The sequence below is a fragment of the Triplophysa rosa genome, unplaced genomic scaffold (assembly GCF_024868665.1).
Source record: "Triplophysa rosa unplaced genomic scaffold, Trosa_1v2 scaffold1_ERROPOS16897594, whole genome shotgun sequence".
NCBI classification, from domain to species: domain Eukaryota; kingdom Metazoa; phylum Chordata; class Actinopteri; order Cypriniformes; family Nemacheilidae; genus Triplophysa; species Triplophysa rosa.
Window position 1 is genome coordinate 172579 of NW_026634214.1, and position 18781 is coordinate 191359.

General features: G+C 42.5%; 1 protein-coding gene across 2 annotated transcripts; it reads right to left on the bottom strand.

Annotated features, from left to right (window-relative positions):
* Window positions 1–259: 259 nt before the first annotated feature.
* LOC130549921 (cell surface glycoprotein 1-like) lies at window positions 260–4001 on the bottom strand. 2 transcript variants are annotated; one of them, XM_057327271.1, is made up of 3 exons: window positions 3777–4001; window positions 1128–2567; window positions 260–517 (listed from the first exon to the last, which is right to left on the bottom strand). In XM_057327271.1, exons 2-3 carry the CDS (start codon window positions 2565–2567, stop codon window positions 353–355), a joined length of 1605 nt encoding a protein of 534 aa, XP_057183254.1. In that variant the 5' UTR covers window positions 3777–4001; the 3' UTR covers window positions 260–352. The 2 variants fall into 2 exon arrangements, with proteins under 2 accessions (XP_057183254.1, XP_057183253.1); XM_057327270.1 differs by having other exon boundaries at window positions 1107–2567; window positions 3777–3996.
* Window positions 4002–18781: the final 14780 nt, after the last annotated feature.

Consider the following 18781-nt stretch of genomic DNA (forward strand, 5'->3'; position numbering starts at 1 on the left):
TTTGCTTGATAATGACAGACAGGTGTGCTGAAGCAGGGTTGGAGCTGCAGTCTGCAGGACGGTCGATGTCCAGGAACAGGGTTGGTGACCACTGCTCTAGAGCTTTCGGATTTCCAGCTCCATGTTGGTGCTTCTCATCTTCTGTTCTCAACACGCATTTTCTATAGGGTCAGGTCTGGAAAGTGGGATTGCCATGGCAGAAGCTCAGTGACCCATTTTTGTTTTGATTTTGATGTTTGCTTTCAGGTCATTGTCCTATTAAAAGATACAACCTAGGCCCCTTTTATGACTTCTAACAGGGACAGTTGGGATTAGATTTTTTATCAGTTGATATTTGCTAGAATCCATGATGCTATCTATTTGAAGAAGACATCCAGGATGTCCAGCCATGTTTTGTGATGAGATAGGGCTGTGTTTTCTTACCAGTAATGCTTTGAGACAATTCACCTGAAAGAACATGTGATACACTTCCAGTTGCATGATCATGTCTCATTTTCTTTGGCTGTGTTACATGTTTCTGGAAAAAGACATCATTTGTTATTGTTACCTTGCAATATAACATATTGTAATAAATATAAAATATTTACATTTTATTTAAAGAACATAATTTTATTTAAAAGGTTACTTTGACATGGATAACATGAACCAAATAATGATAAAACTTAGCCAATATGAACTCTAAATAGATGGGAACTTCCAAATTCAGACATGCAGAAACTGGCTTATAAAATGCTAAAAGAACGATTTTGCTAATTCTAGTCAAAGGGTGGCAATTTTGAAGATGCTAAAATATAACAGTTTTGATTTATTTTTGTTGATTTATGTTTTTAGTCACAACATGATTCAAAGAGTTGCAGTTGTGTTATTTAAAGGTTTTGATGAGTTTTCTATTATTTAAAAGGTGAAACAATATAAATAAAGAATAAATAATTGTTCCCAAACTTGACGGGTACTGTAAATGTAGCTAACATACAAATGTACGTAGACATACGCCACCACCACACCTATACTGTATCTGCTTGTTTATCATTTATTTGCAACTACAAGCCTTTGGCATGAACATTTGCTACAATAAAGGGTTTCTCACTTCTAGGTTTAAATTTTACCATAATAGGAGCGCAAATTACACTTGGCTCTTGATGTTTTCTTGAAGAACATTTCATGACATTGTCTGATTTTTGAAGATTCACTGAGGGATTTTGCATGGCATCGTCTGTTTTTGGAAGATCCTGTGGAGGGCCATCCATGGCATCATCTGTTTTTGGAAGATCCTTTGGCGGACTGTCCACAGCATCATCTGTTTTTGTTAGATCCTCTGGAGGGATGTCAGTGGCATCATCTTTTTTTGTTAGATCCTCTGGAGGGCTGTCAGTGGCATCATCTGTTTTTGGAAGATCCTGTGAAGGACTGTCCGTGGCATCATCTGTTTTAGGATCCTGTGAAGGACTGTCTGTGACATCATCTGTTTTTGGAGGATCCTCTGAACGACTGTCCGTGGCATCATCTGTTTTTGTTCGATCCTCTGGAGGGCTGTCAGTGGCATCATCCTTTTTTGTTAGATCCTCTGGAGGGCTGTCAGTGTCATCATCTGTTTTTGGAAGATCCACTGAAGGACTGTCTGTGGCATCATCTTTTTTTGTTAGATCCTCTGGAGGGCTGTCAGTGGCATCACCTGTTTTTGGAAGATTCTGTGCATCATCTGTTTTTGGAAGATCCATTGAAGGGCTGTCTGTGGCATCATCTTTTTTTGTTAGATCCTCTGGAGGGCTGTCAGTGTCATCATCTGTTTTTGGAAGATCCTGTGAAGGACTGTCCGTGGCATCATCTGTTTTAGGATCCTGTGAAGGACTGTCCGTGGCATCATCTGTTTTTGGAGGATCCTCTGAAGGACTGTCCGTGGCTTCATCTGGTTTTTTTACTAGATCTTCTGGAGGGATATCAGTGGCATCATCTGTTTTTGGAAGATTCTGTGCATCATCTGTTTTTCGAAGATCCACTGAAGGACTGTCTGTGGCATCATCTTTTTTTGGTAGATCCTCTGGAGGGCTGTCTGTGGCATCATCTGTTTTAGGATGCTGTGAAGGACTGTCTGTGGCATCATCTTTTTTTGTTAGATCCTCTGGAGAGCTGTCAGTGGCATCATCTTTTTTTGTTAGATCCTCTGGAGGGCTGTCAGTGGCATCACCTGTTTTTGGAAGATTCTGTGCATCATCTGTTTTTGGAAGATCCATTGAAGGGCTGTCTGTGGCATCATCTTTTTTTGTTAGATCCTCTGGAGGGCTGTCAGTGTCATCATCTGTTTTTGGAAGATCCTGTGAAGGACTGTCCGTGGCATCATCTGTTTTAGGATCCTGTGAAGGACTGTCCGTGGCATCATCTGTTTTTGGAGGATCCTCTGAAGGACTGGCTTCATCTGGTTCTTGAAATCTCTTTAAAGTTTCCATTGAATTAATTAACATTTTAGTTGAAACTGGACAATTGTCTTTGACATCATCTGGTTTTAGAAGATGTACTGTAGGTTTGTCCATGACATCATATGGTTCATGGAGAAGTTTCAATGATGTCATCTGCAAAATTGATTTGCATTATTAATGTAAAGACGTTTTTTTTCCCACAACACAAGCATGATCTCACTTTAAATCCTAAAAATACTCTAAACAACAGGGCTACCTGACCTGACTCAGAGTTGGATTTTTTTATTTGATATTATATATTTACCTTTACTTTGTTGACATTTATTAAACATTTTGGGTCAGCATAGACTAGAACATACTTTTTCATTAGTTTTACCCCAAAATTATTGTTTGCAGCCAAATTTGAGTACTGCTGTTGACAATAGATGAATCCACTCAGAGTCGTCATGCCCATTGAAACAGAGGGGGAACACGTCTATAGGTTGCACAATTATATAGGAAGACACTTTATCAGTTATGAGCCGCATCCTCATCCTCTTTTGGATATTTTTGCCGTTTTGATCACGTGCAGGATTTTAACATGTATCAATTCGGTGACAGAAGCAACAGCGCTGGCTAATGATGTACTCAGCATCTGCATGCGGTTGGGAGCTCAGCTCGCCGAAACGGCTCTCACTAAATCCTTCATAATGGAATAATAAATCTGAATTAAAGGCAGTTTAACAAAGGGTAACCACTTTCCATCATTTTTATTTGCTTTTAATTTTGTGCTCTATGTTCATTTGTATGGAAACAATTACTCCTTTACTACTATAGCACAAAATTGTATACAATATATTTGTTCTCAACATACACCAGTCTGATGCAATTACCTTAAAAATGTACATTTTTTTTACTGAGAAGAAGATTCATATATCAATCAGGTAGTGGATTTAAAGTGTGTTATGAATTTTGTCTTCTTATAATGATATAATGATTTTCTATCGGAAAATGCTTCATGTGAAATTTTGCTTGATGCATTCATAAGATTATATGTTTATAGTATGCTTTGTTGTTTAGTGAATTTTGTATTTTCATATCACTGTTAAGCATTTTAGAATGTCCTGTACTTTTGTCTTTGTTTCAGACTGTAAATTCATCTCTACAGATCAAACTGTCATATAACATATCTTACCCATTACCTTATCCACCCTCAATGTGTATAGTTTACGAGTGTTGAAGATTTTATTAACCAAAATATAAAGGAATCATGTACCCATTATTTTACTATTATAAGTTCATCTCTACATAGTAAGGTCTGGTCTTTTGTAGATTATCTCTAGTTGTACATAGTAGAGTCTTTGTTATCATTGCATTTCTCACCAGCTAGGCATGCTGAGGTCAGACATCTGTTTCAAGTTATAATGGTAACCCCCAATAACTTAGACGTGTGTGTGTGTGAGAGGAACACTATAAAGGTCTTCCCCAAACCAGAGTTGTTCATTTGTTCTGCAGGCAACTCGGCTTTGTATCTTTGGTATTAAAGTCTTCCTTTGGCAATGGACCCTATAATAAAGAGATAAAGTATAAACATAAGCCATAAAAATAAAGGAACATGGATATAGGTGTAAGGGGCAGGTATGAATGTAGAGCATTAAATGAAGAAACCTGTTAACAATATTATGTTTATAGGTAATTGAAGCAGAAAAGTATGTATGGTGGAGAATAAATATACTTTTACAATTGTATAATTAAATTAAATGATTGGTAAAAGGATGATTTTTGAACCAAATGAGAAAGCTTAACCCAAAAAGGAAAAGTGTCAAGTGGTTAATATTGTTAGTTGACAGTTTTGGATATAAAAGAGCTTGAAAGTAAATCTCCTTTCAAGAAAAATTGGAGAATATTTGGGGAATTTACTATTTGGGAGATTGTAAGAGCTGGGAAACTAAGAGAATAAACTATAAAGTGATTGTGGTGAAAAGGAGATGTGGTTTGTTGTAATAAAAAGTCATGGCAGCCCCGCCTGTTGAAATATTGAGATTAAAATATCCGTTGTGTAAAGAAGCTCTCTAAAAATGGCAGAAGAGAACAAAAACATGATCACAAACTGGCCAAAATAAGGTTCCGTTGATGTGGCTTTGTGTGGAGACATAGAAATATTGGGGAAAAAATCACAAAATGTAAGATATGGGAAAAAAACAACAGAAAATAAAACAGAAAACAGTAAAAAAGAGAAAACGAACAAGAAGTGTTATCATTGTTTAAGAAAGAAGGACAAATATAACTTAAACAGTCAAGAAAAATATTCCAATAAGCAGAGAGAGAAACACAGAAGGAAAGTGTGTGTGTCAGAGGGTGTGTGTGCAGAACCCCCTCCTTATGTGACCTCTGTATAACAATCCTGTTTCTGCCCAGGACTTTTGTCTGTGTTTCTTCATCCAAGCAGTAGTGGTGACGTTGATCGTCAACTGTTAAGCCTTTCTCAAGGGATCCGAAGTGCAGCTGAACTCGCCATCGAGTTTCGCACACTGGCAGCCGAGAGTGGCTGGGATCAACCCACCCTTAAGGCGATCTTCCACCATGCCCTGTCACCCAAGCTTAAGGACGAGTTGGCCTTCCGAGACCCGGAGCCCAATCTCGAGTCCATCATTGACATGGCTATCCGGGTCGACCATCGCCTCACAGAACGCCAGCTGGAATGGTCCCGAGAGAACAGTCAAGCTCATGCTGCTCTTGACAATTTCTCTTCTCCCCATAATGACTCAGAAGAACCCATGCAGCTGGGAGGTACCCGAATATCCCAGGTCGAATGCAGCCGACGATTCAGAGAGAGGTGTTGTCTTTACTGTGGCAAAGCAGGCCATTTTTGCACAGCCTGTCCTGAACTGTCGGGAAAAGCCAACTCTCGTTCTGAAGTAGGGACACCAGGGCGAGAGTCCGAGTTATGTCCTGCACGACGGCGTCTGGTCTAACGATCCAAGCCACTATCAACCTAGATAAACAAGACTTTCATGTTCAGGTTTTTGTCGACTCTGGAGCTTCCGGAAGCTTCATGGATTTTAAGATGGCCCAGATCTTAGCTATCCTGTCGGAAAACTTCAGGAACACCTTAATATAACGGCCGTGGATGGCAGCCCGGTGCACAACTCCCCTTCAACTCCAGATAGGGAATCACCAGGAAATGATACAATTCTTCTTGGTTCACACTCCCAAGCTCCCCATTATCCTTGGCTTCCCATGGTTAACCTCTCACAACCCCCACATTGATTGGTCCCAAGGGGTTATCAGGGAATGGGGGACCAACTGCCAGACCGCAGATACTGCCTCCAGTTGCCTTTTGGAGCCACGTAAGACTTGCCAACTACCCTGTTCAGGTAACCCTGAGGAAATCCCCTACTCTAGTCTTCAACCCCCGTCCACAGAGATCATGGCCGTCTCCAAACTCATACCTGCCATAACTAGATCCCCACCACCCGAGACATCCCGAGTCCCTCCTGAGTGTTCAGACCTCCTCAAGGTCTTTAGTAAGACCCGAGCTGACACACTACCCCCGCACAGAGCATATGATTGTGCCATAGACCTTTTGCAAGGGACTTGTCCACCCCGTGGAAGACTCTACTCCCTCTCCAGGCCCGAGAGATTAGCCATGGACAAATATCTCAAGGAAGCTCTGGCTAATGGGTTTATACATCCTTCCTTGTCACCGGCTGGAGCCGGGGGTTTTTTCGTTGGAAAGAAGGATGGAGGCCTTCGACCTTGTATTGACTATCGGAGTTTAAACAGCATCACCGTCAAGAAGAGCTACCCCCGCCCACTCATGACCACGGCCTTCGAGGTTTTGCAGGGAGCCACTGTCTTCACCAAGCTGGATCTCCGTAATGCTTATCATATGGTCAGAATCCGGGGGGGGGCAAAGGAAGATGGTGTTCAATACACCAACCGGTCACTATGAGTATACGGTAATGCCATTTGGCCTGGTCAATGCTCCAGCTGTTTTTCAGGGTTTTATTAATGACGTGCTCAGAGAGATGCTTAACACTTCTGTTTTTGTTTATTTGATGATATTCTGTTTTTTTCCCGTAGCCTCAAGGAACATGTTCAACATGTCAGACAAGTCCTTGCCCAACTGTTGAAGAACAAATTATTTGTCAAGCTCGAGAAGAGCGAGTTCCACGTCCCAGCTGTCTCATTTCTTGGCTTCTGGGTGTCCAAAGGCAGCCTCCAGATGGATCCCGGCAAGATCCAGGCGGTCCTTGATTGGCCTCAACCCACCTCGGTCAAACAGGTACAACGCTTTCTGGGGTTTCCCAACTTTTACAGGAGGTTTATCCGAAGTTTTAGTTCTGTTGCAGAACCTCTAACCTCCCTGACAAAGCAATCTGACGGACCCTTTACATGAACCAACAGAGATAACCAGGCCTTTAAGTTACTGAAACAACGCTTCACATCAGCCCCCATCCTAGTTCTCCCAGACCCAGAGTTACCCTTCGTTCTGGAGGTAGACGCCTCAGACGTGGGCGTGGGAGCCGTTCTATCACAGAGAACAAGAACACTCACAAGCTTCACCCCTGTGCCTTTTTTTCCTGCCGGCTTAGAGCTGCCCAGAGAAACTACGACATCGGGAACCGAGAGTTACTGGCCGTCAAGATGGCGTTGGAAGAGTGGAGACACTGGCTGGAGGAGGCCAAACACCTGTTTCTCATCTGGACAAACCATCAAAACCTCATCTACATCAGAGACGCCAAGAGGTTAAATTCTCGACAAGCCCGTTGGGCCCTCTTTTTTAACCGCTTTAATTTCACTCTCTCTTACCGCGCAGGCTCCAAGAATCTCAAGCCAGATGCCCTCTCTAGACAATTTGAACCTTCCGAGAAGGATTCCCGCCCAGAGACCATCCTCCCCACTTCCAGGGTACTAGCCCCTATCCTATGGGATCTAGAGACAGCCATCAGGAAAGCCCAACTGCACCAGCCTGACACAGGTAATGGCCCTAGGGGATGCCTCTTTGTTCCCAAGCGTATGCGTCCCAATGTGTTACGGTGGGCACATGCTAACCCCTCCTCAGGACACCCAGGGGCTACTAGAACCTGCGTACTGGTCCAGAGGAGGTTTTGGTGGCCCAGAGTGCAGAGAGATGTCAGGTCCTTCGTTTCCACCTGCGGCATGTGTGCACAGAACAAGGAGCCAAGGAGCCGTCCTCAAGACCTGCTGCACCCACTACCGATCCTGAGACGTCCCTGGTCCCACATTTCTCTGGACTTTGTCACAGGGTTACCTCAGTCGCAGGGGAACACCACTATCTTAGTGGTGGTGGACAGGTTCTCCAAGACATGTCGCCTCATACCTCTACCCAAACTCCCCTCAGCCAAGGAAACGGCTGAGATCATGATGAGACATGTTTTCAGAATCCATGGTTTTCCCCAGGACATGGTCTCCGATCGCAGACCCCAGTTTGCTTCCCGTTTCTGGAAGGTGTTTGGGCAGCTTATTGGTGCATCTGTCAGTCTGTCGTCTGGGTTCCATCCCCAATCTAATGGCCAGACCGAGAGAGTGAACCAGGACATTGAGAGGACTTTAAGATGTCTGGTCTCCAATAATCAGGCAACCTGGACCTCTAAACCCATGTGGGCCGAGTTTGCCCATAACACCCTGTTCCATTCCTCCCTACACATGTCTCCCTTTGAGTGCCTGCATGGTTCCCCTCCTCTGTTCCCTGGACAAGAGCCACAGGCTGAGGACCCAGCGGCCACGCAGTTCGTCCGAGGGTGCCAACGCTCCTGGCATAGAGCTCGGTCTGCCCTCATTAAGGTTTCCCCACTACAACAGAGACATGCTAACAAGCTTCGGAGCACCGGACCCACACTTTGCAGCTCACGGAACTCCCCGTAGCCGCTGCGGCCCCAGGACGGGAAGCTGACGAGGTGGCGGCTGCCTCCAGAAAGAAGACAGCTACCCATGACTGCAACGTCTGGATCGCCATTCGCCCACAAATGACGTATCCACAAATGCTGCCTCAGGGTGCCGGAGACCCAAACACTTGAGGCAGACATCGTGTCCGTCCCCCTCCTCAATGAGCGCGTTGCACCCAAGAGAACAGCGGGACATGCCGCGCTGGAGAAATTTGCTCTTTTAAAATAAAAAAAGAAAATGACTCAAACACCACCGGAACTGCCGAGACGCCCAGGGGAAGTCGCTGTAGAAAGGGACAGTCCTCTGAACCACGTCGTACCGTTTCCAGCAGAAGAGTAGCTCTGTTTTGAGTGAGATATGTCATTAGAACAATGGCTCCGAAGAACAAAAGGTGAATGAATGAGCACGCCGGCTTCCTTTTATACCCGGATGTCCGGGGCGGAGTCCGGCATGCAAATTTCATTCGCCAATTTCATCTGCCTTTTCCAAATAGTCAGAAGACGATTGCTTCTCAGGAGCGAACCCCATCTGTCGGTTCGACACAACGTCGAGAGACCGACAGAAAGGGAAGTCACGTTACTTATGGCCATGAGATAATGTAAAGTATAGAATATCATTGATGCATTCGCTGGACGAATGCATACAAGTATTGTTATGCTTTATATTACTAATCAGAGAATGTAAAATATGTATATTTGATCAAGATTATAATTCGTATTTTCCTTTGAGCTAAACTAATTCCTTGACTGGAATTGATGTTTTAAATAACTCATTTCATGGATGTGATCTTGATACATCTGGTGGAGAACCATATTTGGTAAGCTAAGTTCATCATTATTTTAACTAACTTAAACCGCTGTAAAGCCGTAACATGCCGCAGATGCATGCGGTGTAAACGAGGGGTAAGGCTTCGGTTGAAAACAGCAGGTGTTAGGCATGCAGAGGAATTTTAAATTTGAGCGAGCGTGGAGTGCGTTTTCACCAGAGCGGAATGAAATTGAGCGGAGCGGTCTGGTGCGACTTTGAGCGGTGAAGCGGGGGAAGCGAACACCCACATGAGCGAACACCCACGTGAGCGGGGGACGGAAATTCTCACCGCTCAGCTCCGCTTACATGCTCTGACATGCACCACCATATAAGGAAGATCATATGCTGTTTCTGGGTCTAAACGCTCAATAAGATGCTACAGGCAAAAAACAAAATTGCTAATATGCGCTCATGGCGAGCTGAAAAACTATCGGAAAACCATGATCCTAACCTTTATCTTCGTAACAAAATCCCACATGGCCAGTCAGTGATTTCATTTTTCATAATGTATTCAAATATTGATGTCGGAGATTCCGTAAGCCTGGAGACTGTAGTGTATACTGTGAGTTAAAGGAGTCATATGGCATGGCTAAAACGAATAGTATCATTTGTTTTAGAGGTAATGCAATGTGTATACACTATTTAAGGTTAAAAACATTGTATTTTCCACATACCGTGCATGTTTGTATCTCCTCTTTGCCCCGCCTCCCTGAAACGCGCAGATTTTTTACAAAGCTCATCGCTCTGAAAAGCGAGGTGTGCTATGATTGGCCAGTTAACCAGTGCGTAGTGATTGGTCGAATACTGCAAGCGTGTGACGGAAATGTAACTCCTCTTACCATATTCGAAACATCAGGTTCCCAAGCAATTGTACTGACAGGTGATAAAATGTCATCGGTACTTTCCTTATCAATTCGAGCCTGAATCTGTCCAGGAAAATGAAGATGATCTAGCCGATACATCAACTTTGCCAGCAGGGTGTAAAGGATTGGTAAGGTTTTAAAAAATATATGTTAAATAGTTAAAAACTATAGCTAACTGTTTTATATTTTATATACAACGTTATAAAGATTTGCCGTTGGTGATCAACCAGTGTTACGCCATGTCTCGTCGCAAATCAACAAAGACAATAAGCCCTATTATAAACACAACATTTGTTGCCTCTAGTTGGAACATAATTACTGATTATTAGGACTTATGTTGCCTTTTTTCATGTTGCGCCGTGTCTGCATTTGCAGATCACAAACACACGACAAACTCAACTCGTGTTAGTCCGTAACAAAGTCTTGAAATAGTCAATGAAAGTAGACTTACATGCTGCGAATCTGAAGCGCCAGACTGTCCTTGCGAAGTTGTAATGGTTGGAATTGCCCCACTTTTTAACAAAAGCTTTCGTGCACAGCCGACCTTGATCTCTCCCAGGTTCATGAAGCAATCATATGTGAAATGCGCTGCATCACATTTGAATATTCAGATTGTACTGTTCTGGAACAGTATTGTAAATAAAATGTTTTTTTTAAGGGCAAAAAAAGTGGCTTTCTTTTCGCAACGAAACACGACATGGCTGCGGCGGCGACGATACAATGAGATTTACAAGTACGCCTTACTTGCTTATAGATTTGCGCGGTTTTAGCCAAGTCATACCACGAAATGATGTAGATTCGTGGGGGTGTGGTTACACGAGGCTTTTAGGCAGGTCTGGGTGAGCATTCGATTTTAGATAGAATGCATGAATTATTGAAATGAAATGAATAGGTGCTTGGACCCAGAAAGGTAGTCCTTACGTCACCACCTAATAACCGAATATGCACGTTTTACTTCCTGCGTTTCACAGGAAGAACCCGCGGCAGTTTCCAGTTGGGGATACTTAAAGCAGAGAGAAATGGGAAACTTTAAAATAGTTAAATTTAGCAGATGCTGTACATTGCGGCACACCGCAGTGGTATATAGAAGTGGCGTTCTACAAAATTTGAATGTTATAACGACATGTAAACTTATGAAAGTATCATTTCAAATACGGTAGAACAGCACTTCTATATACCACAAATTTTAATTGGCAGTCTCAGTTACAGTCATGAAGTGGCATTATTGCTACCATATATGCTGTAATAGCCTATTCTTACACTGCACAAGTTATTGTGGATGATATACATACATACGTTTTTTTATTGTTCAATAGTTAAATGTGTAATTTTTTGGACTACACTGCACAGTGTCTCTATTAATGAAACACAATTCAAATTATCTCAACTCAACTTTATTTATATAGCGCTTTTTACAATTTTCATTGTTACAAAGCAGCTGTACATGAGACATATTGACTATAAGTAAAACAATTAACAATTTTACTGTAACCACTTCTCAACCATGTAAAACACATTTTTTGTACATTTGTAGCATAACCCTTGAGCCCACATTTAAAAATAATAGTTAGAAAACTTTGTTTGACCTTCCATTTGTGTCTTAACAAAAAGTTTGTTTGATCTTCTGTTCAGTGCTTGAAGTGGGGGAAAAAAGGTACTCGCTTGTGCACGTTGCCAAATGCTACATTTTACCATATTTAAAATTTCTAGAACAAAAGAAGTATTTGGACATTGTGTGATGACCCTCTGCTTTGCTACCGGTCTGTGTACTGGCCATACATCGACTGGAGGAAGGTGGCCTGTGGTCAATCGTTGTCACCTGAATGGGGCGTGGCAATGGGAATAAGATCTGCGCATACCATCTGACTCGCGCTCTCGTGGATACGACTCGAGACGCACACCATGCTGCGAGATTGACTCTTATCCTCTTTTAGGACTTATTTTTTATTTATTTTGCCTCTTAAGTTTTGTTATTGTTTCCTCCCGCCTTTGTCGATGTTGTTGCTTTCATTTAACCCCTAGACATCTGATGTTTGCAATAAATGTTGTTAACAACAATACCTCGCAGTCTTGACAATTTTTATGTTGCTGTCTGAACGAGCCGGGCCGTAACATAAAATTGGGGATCTCGTCCGCGATTGGTTGTCGGTACTAGAGAGAGAGAGAGAGAGAGAGAGAGAGAGAGAGAGAGAGAGAGAGAGAGATGATGAGTGCAACTATCTGATGTGATCCTTCAGCTGAGTCGCGCGTTGTCGCGTCTTTTCCATGGGAGTACTGTTTTTGTTTTTGTTTATTATTTCTCCTTTGTTGTTTTTGCGGTAGCCCGGGTAGGGGTACGCGTCGGAGTGTGGCATTAAACTGTATATCCGGTTTTCTGCTCGCTCGCAAGTTAAGCGTGTAAAGTGGCCTCGAGCCTGGTGTCCCGCAGAAGACGCAGAGAGGTGAGTTTATTTACTTAAGTTAGGTTGGGAGCTATTAGATCTAATAACTGAGATCGATATAAACAGTAGTTGGATTTGTCTAAGGTTTGTGTTTTGTTTGGAGTCGAAGTATGTATTAAGTGGAATGATAAGGGTTGTGTGCTTTGCTAGCGTGTAGCTGGTGTAGTTTCACAGAATATTATGTGTGTGGTACACTATTCTGTTGTTGTTTTCGAGTAAATCAAATTAGTGCCAGTGTTCATTTACTCGCATGTGAGAAATGTTTGTACGTGTAATTTTGGCGCGCTTTTAGGCTAACGCTTTAGCATAGCATATACACGTGGTGTTGAATGTCTCGTAGAGTGGCTTCTTAAAACCAGAGATAACTTTAAACCTTATCCATTCCGAAGGCAAATGTGAATGGGAAGTCAAAGAACATGAAAAGCAATTGGAATTGAGGAAAATGGAATTGGAATTTGCTGCTAGAGGTACTCCAGTTCCTTTTGTTTCTCCTAATGAGATGGTGCCTTCTGTAAATCTTGTGTTTGATGTCAGCAGACATATTAGAATGGTGCCATCATTTTCATGTTTGGACATTGATTTTACAATGCGTTCTGATAGGTAAGGCACAAGATGTTTATTCATCGCTTTCTGTAGAACAGTCGTTATGTTATGATACCGTGAAGTCTGCTATACTGCATGCATACGAGTTAGTTCCTGAGGCCTATCGCCAACGTTTTCGGGGTTATCAGAAAATTGATAAACATACTTATGTGGAATTTGCGCATGAGAATGTTGATTTGATCGCTGGTGTAGTTCTAAAAAAGCTAACACTTTTGAATTACTTAGACAGGTAATCCTTTTGGAGGAGTTTAAAGCATGTGTTCCCAAAGCGGTAACTACTTCTCTAACTGAACAGAAGGTAAAAACATTAGCGCAGGCAGCAGTTTTAGCAGATGAATTTGTGGTGACCCATAAGAGTGTGTCTAATAATTGGCATGGTGCTCAGGGGAAATTTCGAGGGTTTTCTGGGAATACTCACAGACCTAGGGTTACAGTATCTAAACCTGGGTCTCCTCAGAGAAGTAATGCTTCATTTGAGATGAGGTCTGACATCATTTTCTTTTATTGCAAGAAAGCTGGACATAAAATTTCTGAATGTCACGCTTTAAAAAGAGGTAAACAGAGTAAACCTATGGCGTTAGTGACATCTTTACCTATGTTGGGAGTGAGCACTCCCGTAGACAATGTTAAAGCTGTAGATTTAGGGACTAAGAATGGATGTGCCAATTATGCTCATTTTATTACTTGTGGAACTGTCTCTGCCTGGGTTGGAAGAAAGATTCATTCGTATATTGCGAGATACTGGTGCAGCACAGTCTTTCTTGGTATAGGTAGTTATCCCCTCTCTGAGGAAAATGCCACCGGAACTGATGTGTTAGTGCGGGGTTTCGAAATGGGTTTTGTGGAAGTACCCCTCTATAAGGTGAACATTACCTCTGATTTGGTAACTGGTGTAGTAGTAGTGGGGGTTCGTTCATCTTTGCCTGTGCCTGATGTTGAGTTTATATTGGGTAATGACCTAGCTGGTGGAAATGTGTGGAGAAATTACATGAGTGCACCTTTGCCTGTGGTTACAAAAGTACCATCTGAAATCTGTGGGTTAGATGAAGCTGCCTTAAAATTTTCTCAGATTTTTCCAGCTTGTGCGGTGACTAGGGCCAGAGTTAAGCAACTACAGGAGAAGACTTCAATAGAGGTGCAGAACTCCACTGGTGAAGGTATGAGGTCAACTGATTTTGAGTCAGAACAGAATAATGAAAAGGCCTCTGGAAAAACTAAGGTTGGTGGAGAGATTTTCCATGAACCTGAGTCAAATTGACTCCCATGTGGTTGCTGAAGTAAGTTCCTTGGAGACTAAAGAGACTTTGGAGGATTACGAGTTTGCCTCCTCGTTTTTTAATGTTTCCAGAGAAGAGCTTATTGCGGAGCAGAGAGTTGATGAGGATCATTTGAAATTGTTTAATCAGATTGTATCTGAAGAAAAATCTAAATCTGAATCATCATCCTATTATTTCTTACAATGGGGTTTATTGTGTAGGAAATGGTCTATGATCAAAGGTTCTCGCCATTCTGATTATATTCAGGTGGTAATTCCCCATCGGTTTAGGTCTGCAGTATTGGAACTGTCATGGTCAGACTGCTGGGCATAGTGGTATCAGGAAAACTTATGATCGAGTAACCCGTAGGTTGTTTTGGCCTGGGGTGAAGAAATATATTTGTCTTTATATCAAAGAGTGCCATACATGTCAGACTATGGGTAAGCCGAACCAAAAATTGCCTGTAGTTCCATTACAGCCTATCCCTGCTATTGCCACTCCTTTTGAACATATCTTGGTGGATTGTGTGGGACCTTTACCTCGTTCACGAGCGGGGCATTGTTACCTTTTAACTGTGATGTGTCAGTCAACACGCTATCCAGCTGCTTATCCCTTGCGGTCAATTACGACTCGCTCTGTATTGAAAGCATTGACTAATTTCATGTCTACTTTTGGAATTCCCTGTGTCATTCAGTCGGATCAAGGTTCGAATTTCATGTCGAAACCATTTTCAAGGGCTTTGAGACAGTTAAGGACTCGGCATAGGATTTCTAGTGCTGATCATCCACAGAGCCAAGGGGCTCTGGAAAGATTCCACCAGACCTTGAAATCCCTGTTGAGGGCTTACTGTGTGGAATTGGGTAAAGACTGGGAGGAAGGTCTTCCTTGGTTGCTGTTGGCCATACGTGAAGTGGCTCAAGAAAGTATTGGTTTTTGCCCGAATGAGTTAGTCTTTGGCCATACTATTCGTGGACCTTCTGCAGTTTTAGCGGATCAGTGGAGTAACCAACAACCTGGCGAGAATGTCCTAGACTGTTAGTGGGTTCAAATATCGTCTCTATGAAGCTCAAGCTACAGCTAGGAAAATGGTGTTTGGGATTTAATGTAAGATGCAGTGATTGTTTGACCGAAAATCTAAACCTCGATACTATGAGGTTGGTGACCAAGTGTTGGCACTATTGCCTGTTGTTAGCAGTCCTTTCCAGGTTAGGTTTGCAGGACCATATACAATCGCTAAGAGTATGTTGAATAACAATTACTTGTTAAACACCCCTGATCGTAGGAAGAAAGTGCAAGTGTGTCATGTAAATCTCCTAAAATGATATTTTCCTTCTACTTTACCTGTGGTTTCCAGTTCAACACCCGTAATCTCATGTTCTTTGGTAGGGCCAAATATCGGGGAGGGGGAAGACGACAATGTCAGGATACCCTCCCGCAGTATTATTGAGCGAAGGCTGCGTAACTCTGAGGTGCTGAAAGAACTGGATAAACATCTTATCTACTTGTCTGAGGAACAGCGTATGGACATTGTTGGATTGGTAGATGCTTTTCCACATTTGTTCTCTGATATACCTAGCTGTACCTCGGTTCTGGAACATGATATAGATGTAGGTTCTGCGATACCCATCGAGCAGCATTTTTACTGAGTAAATCCTCATAAACGAGCCTTGTTGAAGAAGGAGGTGGACTATTTGTTAGAACACGACTTGACTGAACCGAGTTTTAGTGATTGGAGTTCGCCGTGTGTGTTAGTCACTAAATCAGATGGGACTCATCGATTTTTTACAGATTATCGGAAATTGAAATTTCCCCAGAGTTGATGACTGTGTGGGGGGTGCCCAAGTAGTAAGTAATTTCGACCTATTAAAGGGCTATTGGCAGATTCCTTTAACTCCCCGTGCTCGAGAGTTAACTGCCTTTGTTACCCCTGACTCTTTTCTGCAATACAAGGTTATGCCTTTTGGAGTTATGAATGCCCCAGCGACTTTCCAGCGCTTAATTAATCTGGTATTATCTGACATGCCTGGGTGTGAGGCCTATCTGGTGGTTGTTAGTTCAGATTGGTCAGAACATCTTGATCAGCTTCAAGAACTTCTCAGGCGTCTTTCAGAGGCCCATCTTACCATTAACCTTGCTAAATGCGAGTTTGGGAAGGCCACCGTCACCTTTTTGGGAAAGGTGGTGGGTCGTGGAAATGTTCGTCCAATTGATGCGAAAATTGAGGCGATTTGCAATTTTACTGTGCCTAGGAATCGCCATGACTTATCTTGGGTATGTCAGGATATTATAGAGGATTTTGTAACAACTTTGCCACAGTTGTTTCGCCTCTTACTGATCTTTTGAGTCCAAAAATTCAATTTGTATGGACTCCAGCTTGTCAACAGGCTTTTGAAACCGCTAAGGCTTTGTTGGCCAGTAATCTGGTGTTGGTTTCTCCTCGGTTTGAGGAACCTTTCTGTTTGGCAGTTGATGCTAGTGATTCTGGCGTGGGAGCTGTTTTGCTGCAAGTTGGTGCTGATGGGGTTGAACATCCAGAAAGCTACTTTTCGAAGAAGTTTAATGTGCCCCAACGGAAGTATTCCACCATAGAGAAAGAGGCTCTGGCACTAATATTGGCCTTACAACATTTTGAGGTTTATTTAGGTTCCTCCTCTAGCCCAATCACGGTTTATACTGACAATAAACCGCTTGTCTTTATAGACCGGATGATGTCCAACCAGCGTATAATGCGCTGGAGCCTGATTCTACAGCTGTATCCTTTGCACCTTAAACATATTCGGGGTTTAGATAATGTAATAGCCGATGCTCTTTCTAGAGCATAAAAAGTTGTGCGTTTTGTCTCTTTTCTTGTTTTTCAGTGCCTTGGGCCCAGGATGCTGAATAACCAGGATGGAATCTACTGGAGGGTCTTATTGTTCTTTTTGGTTTCCGTAAGGAACATGGAACACTCTTGGGGAATGAGGTGTGACGACCCTCTGCTTTGCTACCGGTCTGTGTACTGGCCATACATCGACTGGATGAAGGTGGTCTGTGGTCAATCGTTGTCACCTGAATGGGGCATGGCAATGGGAATAAAGATCTGCGCATACCTTCTGACTCGCTCTCTAGTGGATACGACTGGAGACGCACACCATGCTGCAAGATTGTGTGGGATTACAAATTTATACAATGTTATATCTAGGTTAAAGTTATGTACATTATGTTTCACATTTTGAGGTAAAGACGATTACATTCTATGAATATCAAGTCAGGCAGCCCAGATGTCTGAAACATTACCCTTTTGTCTTTATTCACTTCCTGACCATTGGGCAAGGGTCCCAAGTTAAAGTTGAATGTTCAGCTTTAAGGCACAGCTAAGCCTTTGTCTCTATGATAATGTGAAGGTATGGGCAATACTGTCAGGCTGATTGGATTGGCACCTATGCATTTGAATGACACTGTTATGCTGATGAGACCTTGGCTGGGACAATTCCGGTAACGGCTGATTCCTGTATTGCATTTGCATGCTTTGTGTAAATCATCTCCACCTCTATGTATCCCGCCCCCTTGAAAGGTATAAAACTCTACTGTACTGAACTAAAAGTCAGACTTGGATGACTACAGCGACGCACAGTGAGTCCTCAATTAAGAGAACTTCTGTATGAAAGATATCCCAACGTCTCCTGGTCTCTGCTTCGACGAGGAAAAAGTTTCCTACAATTGACTCTTATCCTCTTTTAGGACTTATTTTTATTTCTTTTGCCTCTTAAGTTTTGTTATTGATTCCTCCCGCCTTTGTCGATGTTGTTGCTTTCATTTAACCCCTAGACATCTGATGTTTGCAATAAAAGTTAACAACTATACATGGCAGTCTTGACAATTTTTATGTTGCGGTCTGAACGAGCCAGGCCGAAACAATTGCTGGTACAACATATTTACTTAAGGTAACCATTTGCCAAACAACTGATATAATAATTTTAAATTTGACCAAAACAATTGTCTGTTCTGTCTTCTTTAGTTTTATTGGTTGAAATGTTGCTTGGCCTCTGTAATTTGATTGGCTGTAATTCCATAAACCCGGTTTGATTGGTCAATCTGTTGAAATTGGGTAGATCCGCACCAAAGAAAATTAATGAAAAGCCTGCAATATTTAGCCAAAAAAAGCGTAATGGTTAATGCTAATTAAACTGACATGGCTCCAGCGAAACGCAGGAAAGGAGACCAGAGGCTAGCTTTTTTAAGGGATGTTAATAGGAGTTGTTATCCTTTACGCTCTCTCCAACTGGAAGTATTACAGACCCTTCCATCTCTCTATAATAAGAGTATCTCTGGTCTCCGCTAATCTCACTGGAAGCATTTTGGGCGTGACATAAAATGACTCATCTCCCCGAGACCGCATGTCCGACTTCGAATGTAGTTCAAGACATTGATTTTTGGGTTTGCGGTGGAAATAATTAAAATCCCAGTTGTCTGTAACGTAGCGTAAGCGCTCCCTCCCTGTAGCAGGATGTTATCACCCATACAAT